This window comes from Eutrigla gurnardus (genome assembly GCF_963514095.1).
Source record: "Eutrigla gurnardus genome assembly, chromosome: 7".
In the NCBI taxonomy this organism is placed as follows: Eukaryota; Metazoa; Chordata; class Actinopteri; order Perciformes; family Triglidae; genus Eutrigla; species Eutrigla gurnardus.
The window spans coordinates 28,917,751-28,933,057 of record NC_139921.1 but is presented as its reverse complement, the minus strand read 5'-3'; the positions used below and the strand labels follow the sequence as shown (position 1 = coordinate 28,933,057).

Genomic DNA, 15,307 nt, shown 5'->3' with positions numbered 1-15,307 from the left:
AGATTCACACCGCATTTGTGTACAGAGCAACAAAAAACAAGTTGTTGTCGGAGCGACAGTGTGCTCCTCGTACGTCTCGTGTGATTGGTCGGCGGTCTGAGTCCGGGCAAAACAAGCAGGAAACCCCTCCTCCTGAGCCAGTGACGCAAGCTGCTTCCTTCCCCCTCCTCCTCCTCCTCTTATTTTTCCCTCCTGGCCCTCGCTGCCACCTCCTCCCTCAGCTAGTTTACTGTCATCCTGTCAGGAAACATTAAGCTCATATGCCACTAGTGTTCACCAAGAACAGGAGAGAGAAAAAAAAGCTTAGGAGAGGGAAGAAACGATGGCGGTTCTTCACCACAATCTCAGGTTGTTTAATCGATGACGTTGAGCTCTAAAACCGGAAATAAAATAAAGAAAATCATGTTCAGTAGTAAGGCACATGGTTGAGACGGAGGACGGATGGCTTTGGTCTGACAGGACTGAGTTAGCAAGAGGTTTCTATCAGACAGACAGGAGTGTCAACCGGCAACACACAGACAGCAGGAGGTAGAACGGGAGTAAAACCACAGACAGGCGGTTTGGAGATTCACATAGAAAACCGTTTTTTAAAACATCGTGATAACGAAAAAAACCACGACGTCAAAATCGGCTTCTTTTGTCGTTTACAATTCTGGGGGGGGAAAAAACGTGGCAACAGCCGTCCTGATTGTCGACTCTGAGGCGATCGGAGCGGGAATTAAAAAAATACACGTTTTACCGCAAATACAAGCTGCCGAGGAGGTTAAAAAAACTCATTAAACTCTTTGTTTCTCTCACACAAGCTCGTAAAAAGAAATCTGAATTATAAGTTACACCTGCACCCAAACACTAGACTCCACACACAAATCATATCTGCTGCAGTTTGTGTTTTCATTCATAAATAAGAATATTAGACAAATAAAAAATAAACGTGGGATCAGACACTTTTGCTTCTTTGGCTGGTAAATCCACAAATCCGGTGGAGTTTCACGAGCCACCCGGTGGCCGGTGTCTTAATTAAAAACACGGAGTGATAAAAAGCCATTCAGTCGCAATACTGAAAGTAAAAAAAACCTCTGGCCTTTGCCCTCCCGGCTCACCGAGGCACGCACTCTCTTGTGTACTTGAAGGGATTTTAATTAATAATCAACCGAAAAGTCTGATCTGACTGAACCGTGGCAGCTCAGGTTCCTTCACTCGGAGAAAGTCTGAAGAAAACGTAATAAAACAGGAGAGAAAAGTGGCATAACCACTGAAAATGAAAACTTAAAGCCATCTGCATTTCCTGAAATAAGGAAAATCCACCTTTAGAGGTTTTCTGCTACTGTGGCTGCAGAAATTTCTCTCTCGTCAGCAATAATGTCAGCTCGAAATATCCATATGTGACTTCACATCACTTACATTGTCTGTTTGAAATAACGGTATAAAAAGTGTTTCAGAGTGGACGTTTGCTTCATGTGTTATAATAAATATTCTGTGTTTAATTTGAGGAGCGAGTTTGTGTACGTAACTCGAGACGTCGGATGGTTCGTTATAAATTAATCAAATAAAACCAGCTGAAGCTGCCATTTTCATGGCAAATATCAAGACGGAGCCTTAAAAAAGTCTTTGTTTCCCGCCTCCTCGGCTGCGATCGGACACCTTGACTTGACTAAAAATGTTCAGGAGTTCGTCTTGGCGATCAGGACTTGACCAGGATCTCCATGATGTGATCCAGCTCGTTCAGGTCCATCAGACAGGACTGGAGGCTCCCGGCCGAGCCGTGTCCGGGAGGACGCATTTTCACGTCCTCGTCCGCCCAGAGCGACACGCTGACGGGCCACAGGGAGCCCGCCGCCCACGCCGACGGCAGATCGGACGACTCGTACATCGACGTGTCAATGTCCTCGAAGATGTCGTCTAGGGCGAGGTCGCCGAGGTAGCCCATGGCGTTCACCGCGTCGCTGAACGTATTGATCGCGGCGGAGGTGGGTAGCGATTTCTGCTGCTCCGACGTGCCGTTTGCCTCCTGAGGGGGGAATTCTGGGGAGAGGGGCGGAGACAGAGGCAGGTCGTCCCCGTCATCGCCCTCCGCACACCCGGGGCATGTCATCGACATGTCGTCCCGGAGGAGGCAGGAGTCCCGGTGGACGCCGCTGAGGAGCACCTCCGACGTGCAGGCCCCCGCCCCGTCGCTCTGCATGTCCTCCTGGATCTGCCGGAGCGTGTTGATGAGCAGCACGGAGCGGCGCAGGCTGAGCTCCATCCCCGCCTGGTAGCTCTGCAGCTTCTCCATGCAGAGGCCGAGCACCAGCTGCCGCTGCTGCAGGTGGCTCATGTCGGATCTGGACGGACCCGCCGCGAGGAACCCGCCCTCGTCTCCCCCGCCGTCCTCCTCATTCTTCCCCCTCTCTGCGGAGGGAGGGAGGGTCTCGGCCTCCAGCTCCTCCAGGCAGCTCCACTTCCGCTTCACGCCGCGACCCAACATCGACCTACATGACAAGACAGATGAGCGGTTACGCCTGATGTTTGAGGACCAACATTCATGTTTCTGTCAGAGTGCAGCTCCCATTAATACCTTTCCATATTTGTGTTAAAACACCACGTGTATCCACTGGAGTAGAAAACTCCCTAAAGTAGCATTATGAACCCTTTAAGACATTTCAACTACGATATTGAAGGAATCCAGACATTTTACTGGTTTTATTCATCAAGTAGACTTAATAAAATGATGAGAAACGATAGGATTATTTTCACTATGGATACAATTATTGATAAATTTGTATATGTGCGTGTATGAAGTGTGTTATAACTACACAAAGTGTATGTACGAGTGCCATTTCATATTTCTGAGTATTATTTTTATTGGTATCTGATGCGAGGCTTGTCACAAGATAAAAAACATAAATTAACACATTTAAGGCTCAAGAAAACCAGAGAATTTGACCATTTTTGGGGGGGAAATTATTAACCGATTGATGGAAATTGTTACAGGTTGGTTCTTAGGCAACTGTGAGTCATAAAGTCATCTGTGGACACTTCCTGTCGGATTTGACTGACAGCAAATAGGAATAAAAGCTAACTTGGATGACACTGGCGTGGACCAGGTAGTTTGATTTTGGGACACATTGAGCATCCCACCCATTGCCATGTAATAACCTCTTGTTTATGTAACAGCACCAACCCCCCCCTAGCACACATAGCTAAGTTGTCCATTCTCCTCCGAGCAGCTTCCTAAATAAACACCAGAAACCAGCCTTAACACACACAACTGCTAATTTTACAAGGTATTTCCACTTAAAGACATTTGAAGGGTGAACATTACAACTGCTGTGACTCACTGCAGGCTGACAGACTTTACTCATCCATTCAAACTCAAACGAGTCTGTTAGTCAGTCGGGTAGTTACAGGTCGCTGTTTCTCGATTTCCCCCCCAAAATACCACATGAAGCCCTATTTAATGAGGCATATTGATTATATTTAACAGTTAAACAACTGACCCAATTTGAATTATATGATTTAACAACGTATTTTAACAGTTTCTTCTCTTTACAGAAGTGAAAAAAACGAGAATAATGTCACTCCCTCCTACTTATATTGACCCCTGAACACCCCGCGACCCCTTCGCTGACTTGAATGGGGGGAAACGCCAGCTCCGTTTAAACCAAGTTTAAAGAGAAAAAACGCGGATGTTTTTTTTTTTTAAGTTGTAAAAGAGGTTATAAAAAATAAAAACTACCTTACGTGGTCTTGGATATTGTCATGAGACGTGTGAATCCGTCGTTTTCGTTCGTTTTCTTCCGTTTCGTCGACGCGTTCCTCCGCTGTCGAGCCCAGGAAGACGAGGAATGCTCCGTCCCTCCGCAGCAGCAGCAGCAGGGGGGGAGGAGGCCGATCGGCGGAGCAGCCACACAGGAGGGGGGAGGGCGCCGGAGTCACTGGGCGCCTCTGATTGGTCCGTTCCCCCCAGCTGACGAAGCGTCCGCCTCCGCCTCTCACGGGGCAGCGAATGTGCGGCCATTTGTTCCGACCGTGAGCTGCTGCTGCGTTCAGGGGCGACTCTTAAAAATCAGACACAACCACAGAGAACACGTGAGCCGCGAAAGTGGTCCATATAATCGTGATTTTTGTTTTTTAAAGTATGACCGAGGTTTATTTTGTTCAACGAGTGATGGAGTATGAATACAGATCCTGGTTGTAGTATTAAATACACATAAATAAATACACTAAACCTGAAATTCATAGGCGTAACCTGCATCACTACGATAACATGGTTGACCGTGGTGGAATGATCATTTATAATCTTTACTCAAGTAAAAATAAAACTAATAAATATATTACTAAAATACCGGAATGATTAGCAAAATGTAGTCAAAGTGTCATTCATTACATGTTACGTCAGTGTTGTAAGAGTAATTTTCTTATTGCAGCTGGGTAGTTTAATGAACAGTAATACAGCATATTCAAGAAAATAATCATATTTTTTACCACGTAAAATCTTGATCTATAAAGTAAATAGCTGTTGAATAAATATATATATAAAAAGGAGTCAACTCCTAAATATTCTTGATCACATTTTGAGAACCAGTGATGAGGCTAGTGATATCCAAGAACATTGAAAGAGGTGCCGTTGACTGAATACGTTGTATTTTGTTCCATCGTTATTTATAACTCTGTGTTATCTCTATTTAATTCTCTTCGCTTGTTTAAATAATATGACAACAACCTGTTTTTAGATACCAAATATCTCATAACAGGGCCCCAAATATACTGTATACATATACATATATATATCACTGTTTATTCAAAAGTATTCGTGTATCATCAACAAACATAATCAATGTGTCAGAGTTGGAATCATCTAAACGGGTGTTGGGAGTAGCAGTGAGCATCTGAATGCATCGTTTTAAAGAGACATGACTCAGAAGAGGAGGGAGGAAGGACGTGACCGGAAAGAGCGGGAGGCAGAGCACCAAATAAGGAAACTCTTGATTCACGTTGTTTCAGTCTCTTCCTCCTGAAGCTCTCGCAGCTCACATCTACTTCTCCTTTCCTCTAAACAGAAACTAAGTATTCAACGTTGACAAATTGTTGCTGATTTTAAATTTTGTAGTGTTTTCTGGGGGGGGGGGGGGACAACTGTCCTGCACATTAAAATCCACCCTAAACCCCCCCCCCCCAAAAAAATGCTGACGTTCCTTTGACCTCTTTAAATTATCAGTGCCAAAAGATCTTGTCAGTAAATTCTAACCTTTGTGCTCGCAGGAGTTTCAAAATAACACTTTTTTTTTCTTTTTTGGTTGCAAGTTGTTTTAAACGGTCATTCAAAGAAGATAAACTAGTGTTCATTCTGATTTCATGTCCAACCAAAATACGGCCTTGACTTCCAGGTTTATGCCAAGCACCTGAACTCATCACGTGTTACACAACTGAAGAAAAATATATTGAATTTTGATATAAAAACACAAAGTTGTCTAAGTGCGTTAAAAGGGCATTTCCCCCGTCAGCTCGACTTGAAAGGCTCGCCGGACAGCAACACGTATTAGATTGAAGATTAGAGTAGCAGATATCTCTGAAAAATACTGCATGTCTTGTTTCACATTTACCCTTCTCCCTCTTGCTGCTTTTTTTAAGACACAATAGTTTCTTTCTCTAATGACTTGTTTCTCCCTCAGGCTGCTTTTTTGCTGAGTCACCGAGAGGCCATTAATCTTTAACTATGGGCAAACGAAGACTCGGCGGCGGGCCAGCATGCAGTAAGCTAGAATTTTTATGAACAAGCACCTTTTGGCAGTTCCACACACGGGTTTAAAGACTATGAAAATCTCTGATTTATGCAAGAGCACAAGTGGACGGCCAAGGGACATTATCACTTTTAAATTGACAACATTACAAAGAGAAATCTAGTAAAATACACAGTGTAGCAGTGCCTTTGAGCAAGGCACGATACACCTTCAGGATCGACATGATCTAGCCAGCTGCAGAAATGCATCCCGAGAGAAATCCTACAAGATTTTGTCTCAGTTTAAACACTGAACGTTTACTTCCGTATTTATTTGATCAGATATTTCCCGTTTTAAATTATTCAACTCTAAATGCTACTGCAGGCTCATTTGGTGTCTTGGTACGGTACGGACACTTGGTGTGAGTTGGTTCAAGAGTTTTTAGCCATACAACTACCCATTTACTCCAATTCATTTCCAGATAGTTGCCTTGGTAAGTGATCCGTTTAGAGACGCTTCGATATCGATTGCTCAACCGTTAAATACACAGAACTTTCTCACTTTTTGCCATCTCTGGCTCACGTTGCTCCCAACCCACCGGGCGCTACGGATCGGGTGGAAAACCACACGTACCGTTGTTCCTGTGCAGGTAAACACCACATCGGTTCGCTGCATAGATTTGCATATTTGCCGATCCCCCTGATTCAACTGTATCCGAGGTATTTCTGGTGTATTTCCAGCACATGAGTCCAGCAGTCTTCATTTAAAGTAAGAGAAGTGACATTTAAGGTTGATCATTTCTACATTTGAAATGACAAATTCCATGAAAATTCCATGAAAAGACCAAAAAATGACTTGATTCTAATAAAAAAAAACAATTAAAACACCTCAACGAGCCACACTAATGGATGATATGTTCCTTGACTATGATCAACAAAGGAACTGTAGTAAATCCGGCTGAAAATAGTTCCCGACTAACGCACCGTTTTACTCCGGTTTGAGCAGCGGCGAAGGAAACAATAAACGTCTTGTTGAAAAGTACACAATGTCTCACACAGAAACAAGTCATCCAACTGGACACCACACTATTAATAGTTGCACCTTTTATTATAAAAAATATTTACAAAGATGCTACAATGTTTTTTTCCTTAATATAAAAAAATGCATACATTTTACAACGGTAATTAGTCTTTGAAGTTCTAGCTCCCATTCAGACCAGAGTGACATCCTTCAGGAGTGTTGTGGTAAGGTATTAAGCGTGTCGTAATACTGTATTTTTGTCAATACATCTTGTTTGCCTGAGTTAAATCTCTTCATCACGATAAGGAACAATTTGAAAAATGCATTTGATTTTTCCACATCTTTAGGAGAAAGGCAACTGTTTGCATAAAGGAATTAAAGGACATTTGAGTCGTATACAATCATTTTGAAAACACGTATGACAGAGCTGCATAGTGATTTGAATAGTAACCCGGTTATTATTATTACTACTAATAATAATAAAAAAAAAAAATTTGAGGAATAAATAGGTACTGCATTCAAAACAGAGGGCAAAATTTGGATAAATATAATTTCATCAGGCCTCGTGGTTGATTTGATACGTCAATATGGCATGTCTGTACCTAGATATAATAAATACAATAAATAAAAACAATAAATTAGATTGGGTTAACACACAGAACTCTCCATTTGTTGTTCGAACAAAACGAGAGAAAGAAATATGGCTTCTTGATGCAGTTATCACCCCAGGGTTTCTCCAAATGCTTGAGGAAAAAAAAGAGCTGTTATTATTGTTATTAGATCTGTATGTAGAACAGAGCCGGGAACTTACCGACGTTTCCCCACCGGCTACTGTAAACTTACCAGGAACAGTCAAATCTTAGCCAGGTGGGTGGCCGGCGGTAATTTCCCTGCCCTGCATAAAGCTTTTGAGAAAATGAAAGAACAGCGCCTTTAAAAGTGTGACGATGCCAGTCCTGACACCTGTTACAGTCGACTTCTTATACCAAACGATGGGAAGACACTGTCTTGAGTCTGGCTACATTAAAATCTTAAAAACCGCTTGGGAGGGGGAAAAAAAATAATAATATCAAATGATACTTGCAAAATCCCCCCAGCTGTATAATGCAAAAAATATATTTCTATATACACATACGTACATATACATATATTCCATTCATAATTGCTCAAATCTTTAGGAAAATATGCATTGATTCATAGATTTGGATTTACAATTTGTTCTGGTTTTCTGATGCATGTAGTGTGATGAATTGTTACTCGGTCCATGTTACAATAAATAGAAATGGACAAAATGGCAGAGAATACGACCAGAAGGAGCTAGTATGACAGAATGTATGACAGACGTAAACATGGAAAGTACGTAAATAAGAATGCATTATGGTATAGGTAATTATCTTTGCCCTCCCACAGAAACTGTTACGTTTTGGATTTCATCAACAAAGTAGGAAACTAACTGCTTCGCCCACAGGCCACGGGTGGCTTGTGAATTCCAAAATTCATTAATTTCACCGTCACTACTTTTACGGCAAATTACACTTTTTGAATAAAAGATGAAGGTCCCAAACAGCAGCTGCCGACTTGCCTAAGTGGCCGTTAGGGTTGACTAACTACGCCGCTAACAGCCTATCCCAAAATCTACTTGGCTTGCTGTTAATTTCCCACCTTGTCCCAAAACCTCCAACAATCTCCACGTGTAACAATACCACATACAGAACATGCACATGTGTACTGTGCATAGTCTGGAAAGAGTCTGAGGGATCAGCACAGGCCAGAGGAATGTTCTGAGTTTCAGGATCCCACTATGATCTCCATGATGTGGTCCAGTTCGTTCAGGTCTGACCTGCAGCTCGAGCTGGAGCTGAGGGTCGTTGGCCCGTGAGAGGAAAGGCTCTCCAGCAGATCGTACGGCCCCATCTTTGGGGCGCTCTGCATGCCTGTTAGAACTGTGTCGAGGTCGTAGTAGGACGGGTCCACGTCTGAAAAAAGTTCCTCGAGCGCAGGGTCAGGGGGCGGCGCCGGGTGCTTGATCTCAAAAGTCCCAAAAACCTGCTCCCCTGTCCTGGATTCTGCGTTCAGCTGGTCCCGGTCCCCCTCCTCTCCTTCCGACACACACTCCTCGCTGTCCTCCTCTTCGTCCTCCTCACACTCGCCATCTTCCTCCTCCTCCTCCCAGCAGGGTCCCATGCCAAAGGGACCCGCCAGGTACGACGCCGAGGACAGCTGGGGGGAGACGGGCGACAAAGTTGACATGGTGACCTCGGTCTCCACGTCTCCCTCCATCACCACCTCCTCGGCGTGGTAGCCTTCCTCCAGGCCGACCACCGAGAAGGGCTTCGGGCTCTGCCCGGCCTGAGCTGCCGGGTCCGTCTGCCGGCACAGCACCTCGGTGGCCACCAGGCGGTCTGTGGGACACTGGGCGGCCGCCAGAGCCTGGGTCATTATCTGCCAGGTGCCGTCCTGGGTCATCTCCTCCTGGATCTGCCGCACCGTGTTGGCGATGAGCACCGAACGGCACAGGTTCGGCTCCACCAGCATGTGGCAGAGCTGCAGCTTGATGAGCGACATGTCAAGCAGCGACTGCCGCTGCAAGCTGTAGGACGACGTCAGAGCCCGAGGCACCACGGGTGGAGCCGCTGGGACGTGCTCGCCGCTGGAGACCGGCTCCTCCCCGGAGTCTGAGAACTTGCGCTTGGTGCCCTTCGGGAACATGTTGTCTGTCTGTGATGGCGGCGAGGAGAAAGAAAACACAGTCAGACACCCGACACTTATCTGATCAACCAATTTATCACACTGACAAAAAAACACACACACAATGCTGTTCTGAATTTCACTAGCTGAGATCATAGTGAAAAAAATAAGTGCCATGTAATTAATTATGTAAAAGTGTGATGTAATGAGGCTATGTGGTGTAGTACTTGTGTATGGACATGAGGGAGCTAGGGCTACAATCTGCTCCACAGCAGCTGTGACTTTAAAAATAAACTCTACAGGTTTAACTCTTTATGGACTACAGTAAACAGTAAATTGTTTGTTGTAGTTTTTTTCTTAAAGTTTGCTATACCTTTCCTGTTGAGAGGCACAGGCAATAGAAATGCAGCTTGGTCCCGGCTGCAACGCTTCAAGTACTTTTGTACGAGCGACAAGCAGCTTTTGTTCAGCACCATTTCTGCCCATTTTAGGCCAGTCTGAGGCAAGACTCCTGCTGGGCGGAACAACCACACTTTTAACAGACCACTGAGCCACCGAAAATAGCATGGTTACCAACTAAATGCAAACGCTGCATCAAAGTAAGCACAGACTAGAGAGACCTTTGTCAGAAAACAAACACAGCACTCAAGTTACAATGATCAGTGCACTCATTCTTTCCCACTGCCACCTGTGATCAAGAAAATATCCTAATCAATAAGGTGCTTTTTTGAGGGGTAGAAGTGGTAACAATATGAGAATATAACAGCATTTACAATATCACAATACAATGTACCACCATGAACCACTAATATATACAAGGGATATCAGGTTTCCGGCTCTACAAACACACACCACGCTTTAAAACTAGTAGAACAAGATTTTCACTTTCTCTTCACTGAGGGAGGGGAAGAAAAGTAGAGTCAACTTCCTTATTGCACACCGTTTGGCACACAGATGTCTTACAGGAACAAAACGACACTCCTGCCAACATTAAAGGCTCTATGACTCCCCGAAACAAATGGGATGCAAGTAAATAGGAGACTGAGCTCCCAACTGAAGACTGTTGTATTTAATTTTCCAGACAGAAAAAATAGTGAGTCCGGCTGTGTCTCCTCTGTATAAGAAAAAACAAAAACCTGTTGGCAGGGCGTTGGGGGGAATTATTCCACTTGCTTCAAATTTCTATTTGTGATACATTTCCTTTAAAAATAACCACAAAAAGAAAAAATCAGGGACACATCAGGTATTTGACAGATGTTGGACTGTAAAAGCATAGCATTAGGGTTTACAGAGTAGAAAGCAAAAAGCAAAGAGTTGTTAACAATTAAAAAAGAAACTGCCCACTTTCCTGTGGAAACCAAAATTAAACTAAATGCACGAAACATCTCCAACAAAGCAGAATTAGTTTTTCTTTAAACGTTCATCTTAAAATGCCCCAACAAACCTACGGTCCTCGTAATCTGTGTGCAAATGACATACCATCGTAAAATTAACACAGAAGTTTGGTGCAAGATTTTACAGCCAAAAAAACTGGAAAACATGACTTTGCTTTTAATCATCATATAATCAAAACAAGTGATTTCTAATGGGGGACTGATTGTAAATTGTCCGTTACTTCGGCCTTCAATAGGGGGAGGTACTGCGCTGCTTTACACATGTGAAAACCTGACATAAAATGAGAAAGAAAGATTAAATAACAGCTACTGTCATCACCTGATTGATCACATGAATTTCATAACCCATACCAAATAGATAAAAAGAAGTGGAGCTAATGTACACTGAATAGCTTGGGAGCCTTCGCTTGCTTTGAGTCCTCGCTTGCATTGGGAATAACAATTCCTGACAATGGACAGAATAGGGGGAGGAAAAAAAGGTCATTTATGAAAGTGCCCGAAGATCTAAAATACAAAAGGGTGAAAAGGCAATTATGGACATATGTTGTCTTCTTGTGTTAGTGCATTTGTGGCTGGCCCCTGTTAAACAAGAGACACTAGAGAGCACTATCTCCCTGAAGGAAAAACAACAACAAATGTGTAAATATGAAAATGAAATACAACCAGGAAGACCTACAATCTGAGAGAAAGCACACTGCATAGTGAAGAAAAACATGATAACAGTTGGGGGGTTTTTTTTACACTGTGGTTTTTTTAACACCCTATAGTTTGGCATTTGGGGGTTAAATCTCAATAATTCAACTTGGACATTAATTAAAAAAGTAAAAATAAATCAACAGAGTAATATTTGTTTTTATAAACATGTATTTTATTGTGAGAAAAGACTGGTTTATGTCTAGTTCGCTCTGATGTTGCACCTGTAGCAGACAAAAAACTGATTCCCAAAAACAGCAGAGCTGCAGAATGTAAAAGGACAAAAAAATGATATATTAATTACCAAAACCTCAGACACTGATTGCAACTATTGCATGAACACCATCTTGGGCCAAATAACACGATATACCACCATAATAACAAAATGCTTAAACAAACTACAACCTGAATGTGGAAAAAACCTGACTGTTTATAACCATTATAACTTAATTTTGTGATTCACATCATCTTGTCTCTGTGTTGCATAAACACATCTATCCTACGATTATCGCTGTGCATTGCACAGACTATATATATCATACGGTGTACTTTTTGCACATTCCTGCACAAACTGTACAGATCTTAAAATATCATAAATTTGTCAATTTTATTTATTTATAGTTTATTGTTATGCACCGAAACACCAAATCAAAGCAAGTTCATGTAAAAAAAAACACATCCTTGCTTATAAACCTGACCCGTTGTTGACAATCCTGTATGTGCACCTTTTAAAAATGTGAATATATATACATTTTCAGACACATTTGTCTGCTATAGATGCCTGACTGTAAGTGATTGAGATCTAAATAATCTCCACTTAAATCAATCAATCCAAATTAAGTATCCCCCCTGTTATATTATAGACAATTGAGTGACACTGTTGTAAAGATTTAACAAGAAAATGCCACACACATGACAACTTGTATAGGAGAAATCAGGAAATTAGTGATCAAGTGTTAAAAAAAAACCTAGTTGAAATTACGCAAACACTGTATATTATATATGTATTGATACATGAAACACATGACTACAAAATGTGCCCTTGTATTATGCTAGGAGACTGGAGCCAAACAAAATGCAGCCTCGCTTTACGTCAATGGCTCCTAGCATTGCCCCATCCCCCACCGCAGCACACCGAAAACCCTCCACTTCCACAGCCCGACGTGCTCAAATCACGAAGAAACTCACGTTATTGTTGTTTTTTAAACACACACACCCCACAGAAATAATAAATAACACATATTCGCAGCCTCGGCTGGCCGGTTTCGGATCCCGCCCGCCGTGCTGGAGCGGCCGGGGAGCCGTTGGCCGTGACTGCCGCATGCTTTGTCTTTTCAGCATCAGAGCTACCGAGCGACAATGAGGCCATTTTGCGCTAGTAGCTAACAGCTAGCCGGCTAGCTACTGGCTCCGGGTATTTCACGGTTTACGGAGCGGGGCCGCTAAGCTAGCTGGAGCTAAGATGTTCAGTTGAAACGGAGGAGGGGGAAACGATGCCTCCGCGGAGGTATATACAAAACGCTTGGCATTCGTCTCAAGTTTGGCCTTTTCGTTTGCCATTACTCACAACAACAACACACAAAAAAGAGAGAATGCTAGCAAGCTAATTAGCTCCCCCCAAAAAGTGCCCACCCACACACATCCTCCGCGGTCCTTCCTCCTTCCTAGCCAAAAAACAAGAGTTTTTTTTCCGCCGCGGCCGGGGCTTGTTTTAAGTTCCTTTTTTAGAAAAAACAACAAAACGGTCACCCGTCGGTGTCGCCGGTTAAAAAGGAAGATATCGCCCGGGTTGTGTTGCGTACTCACCTCGTGTTTTGTGTTATTTTATTCCCGTCTCGGTCATAGGATCGACGGCAGGGAAAGCGGAGATCAGGTTCAGATGAGATCATTCATGCCACGGCTTCAAAAAACTGAACTACCTCTGTCCTGCTGCTGCTGCTGCTGCGGAGCGGACGGCAGGAGGGAAGGAAGGGAGGGGGAGGGGAGCCGACAAAAGCCAGCCATATGCCTGGGATTCCTCTCTAATGATTTCTCCCCGCGTCTCTCCTGCGAACGCTTTAATTTGTCGAACAAGTGAAAGCCTGTTTAGTTTGGAGAAGAAAGAAACATGTTAAAACCGTAAAATTAAATGGTGGATATTTCTTCCGCTTTTTTTGGGGCTTTATTTTATATTAAAGAAGGAAACAAATAATTGGTTATTCAGAATATCCACACATTCTAGCTATAAATAGCAGTAACCAGTGGTGGAAACTAACTTAAGTACGTTTTATTCATTTTTTTGTATTTTTTTAAAATGTGACTTTATAAGAGTTGTTTGAAGTTCTGCTAAAGATTGATTTTACTTTTTTTTTTTTAATCATTGAAAAACAAATAAGTAGTGGTTAGTCAGAGTATCCACACATTCTAGATATTAATAGCAGTAGCCAGGGGTGGAAACTAACTTAAGTACACTTTATTTTTATATTTTTATGTGACTTTATAAGAGTTGTTTGAAGTTCCAAGTTAATGCAGCGTTATGACCTGGCTTTATGCCCAGACCCTAGAGGTGTTTAAGTCCTTATTGAAGACATCTTTTGCCCTGAGCCAGACAGCCTTGTACTGTATTTCTATGTGTTCTTTTATTATTATGTTTACGATTAAATTGATTGCCCTGTACAGCACTTTGGTCGACCGTTGGTCACTTTAAACGTGCTTTATAAATAAAGTTTGAGTATACTTGTACAATTCGTACAATTCGTTTATCTGACTGAGGCTACGTATACATGACAAGAGTATCGCTAAAAAACAGGAAGGTTTTTCCTTTTTGCGTTTTCAAAAAAAGCGCTAAGACGACATTGTTTTGAAGACGATCCGTAAAATGATCTCAAACGCTATAGTGTGCACCACTAGGTGGCGGTGTAACTTTCTAATAGACAGCCCTTCTTGCGTTTGTAAAGAATCCGTCCACGCTGATTACAGTGACGGTGCAGCAAATCTACACTTTGTTGGAGGAGCGTTGATAAATTTATCAGATAGCACTAAAACACATGTCATCTTCTTACTCGTGCACCACTATTTGGGTAACGTAATACAGTGTGCGAAGTGGGGCCGTGACGTCACCGTTTCCACGGGGACCAGTTCTTCTAGTTTTGCACGTTCAAAAGATTTCATTCTGGAGCCTGGTTTAAAAAGTCTCCCCAAAAACACAGTTGTTGTGAAAATGAACGGCCAGAACATAAAAATACTTTTGCGCATTAAAAAAAAAAAAGACGTTAAGAAATTTGTTTTCTGTCATTAACCTCGTGACATCTCAGATGTATCTGGTGACCCTTTGGAGGGGCCCTGACCCCTAGGTGGGAGACTAAACTAGCTAACTGCATTATGAAGCTAACTTAAACTTAAAACAAGCTATCATATATCAGTCACAGGGGTCATTTTATACATGAAGAGATTTTTGCCGGTACTGCTTTGAGGGACATGTTGCAATGGAGTATTTTTCGATTATTGTATTGAATTGCTGAATACTAAATGTTGTGCTTGTTGTTTTGTTTTGAATCACTTTACAACGTTAGTCGTAAATAGGGTTGATAAAATAACTGACTTGACTCAAGTAATTGGTACATTTTTGGATATTATCATTATATCCAACCTTATTCATGTCTTATTTACACTGACAGATATTTACAGCAAGTTTTGAGGTTAATGATTTGTGTTGATTACAGGGTGAATAATGTCACCGCAGTGGAAAATAATGCAATTCACATATGCTGATTACAAAACTACAAGAAAGGAGAATGCATACCGAGTGTGAACGCAGTCGCAATATCAATG

At 42.5% G+C, this 15,307-nt stretch overlaps 2 protein-coding genes across 2 annotated transcripts in view; one reads left to right on the top strand and one right to left on the bottom strand.

The window, feature by feature from the left end:
• Nucleotides 1–13,461, bottom strand: part of LOC311016279 (uncharacterized protein) — a 13,716-nt gene extending 255 nt beyond the window's left edge. Inside the window, exons 1-5 of the mRNA XM_084013880.1 lie at nucleotides 13,304–13,461; nucleotides 8,514–9,440; nucleotides 8,385–8,472; nucleotides 3,719–4,040; nucleotides 1–2,471 (exon numbers count right to left, since the gene is read on the bottom strand). The exon at nucleotides 1–2,471 is cut by the window's left edge and continues 255 nt beyond it. Of these exons, the coding sequence (XP_083870006.1) occupies nucleotides 1,682–2,471; nucleotides 3,719–4,040; nucleotides 8,385–8,472; nucleotides 8,514–9,431 (2,118 nt within the window). The 5' untranslated portion in view covers nucleotides 9,432–9,440; nucleotides 13,304–13,461 and the 3' untranslated portion in view covers nucleotides 1–1,681. The remainder of the gene's footprint in view (nucleotides 2,472–3,718; nucleotides 4,041–8,384; nucleotides 8,473–8,513; nucleotides 9,441–13,303) is intronic.
• Nucleotides 1–15,307, top strand: part of LOC311015404 (phospholipase B1, membrane-associated-like) — a 63,516-nt gene that overhangs the window by 29,740 nt on the left and 18,469 nt on the right. The window lies entirely within an intron of this gene.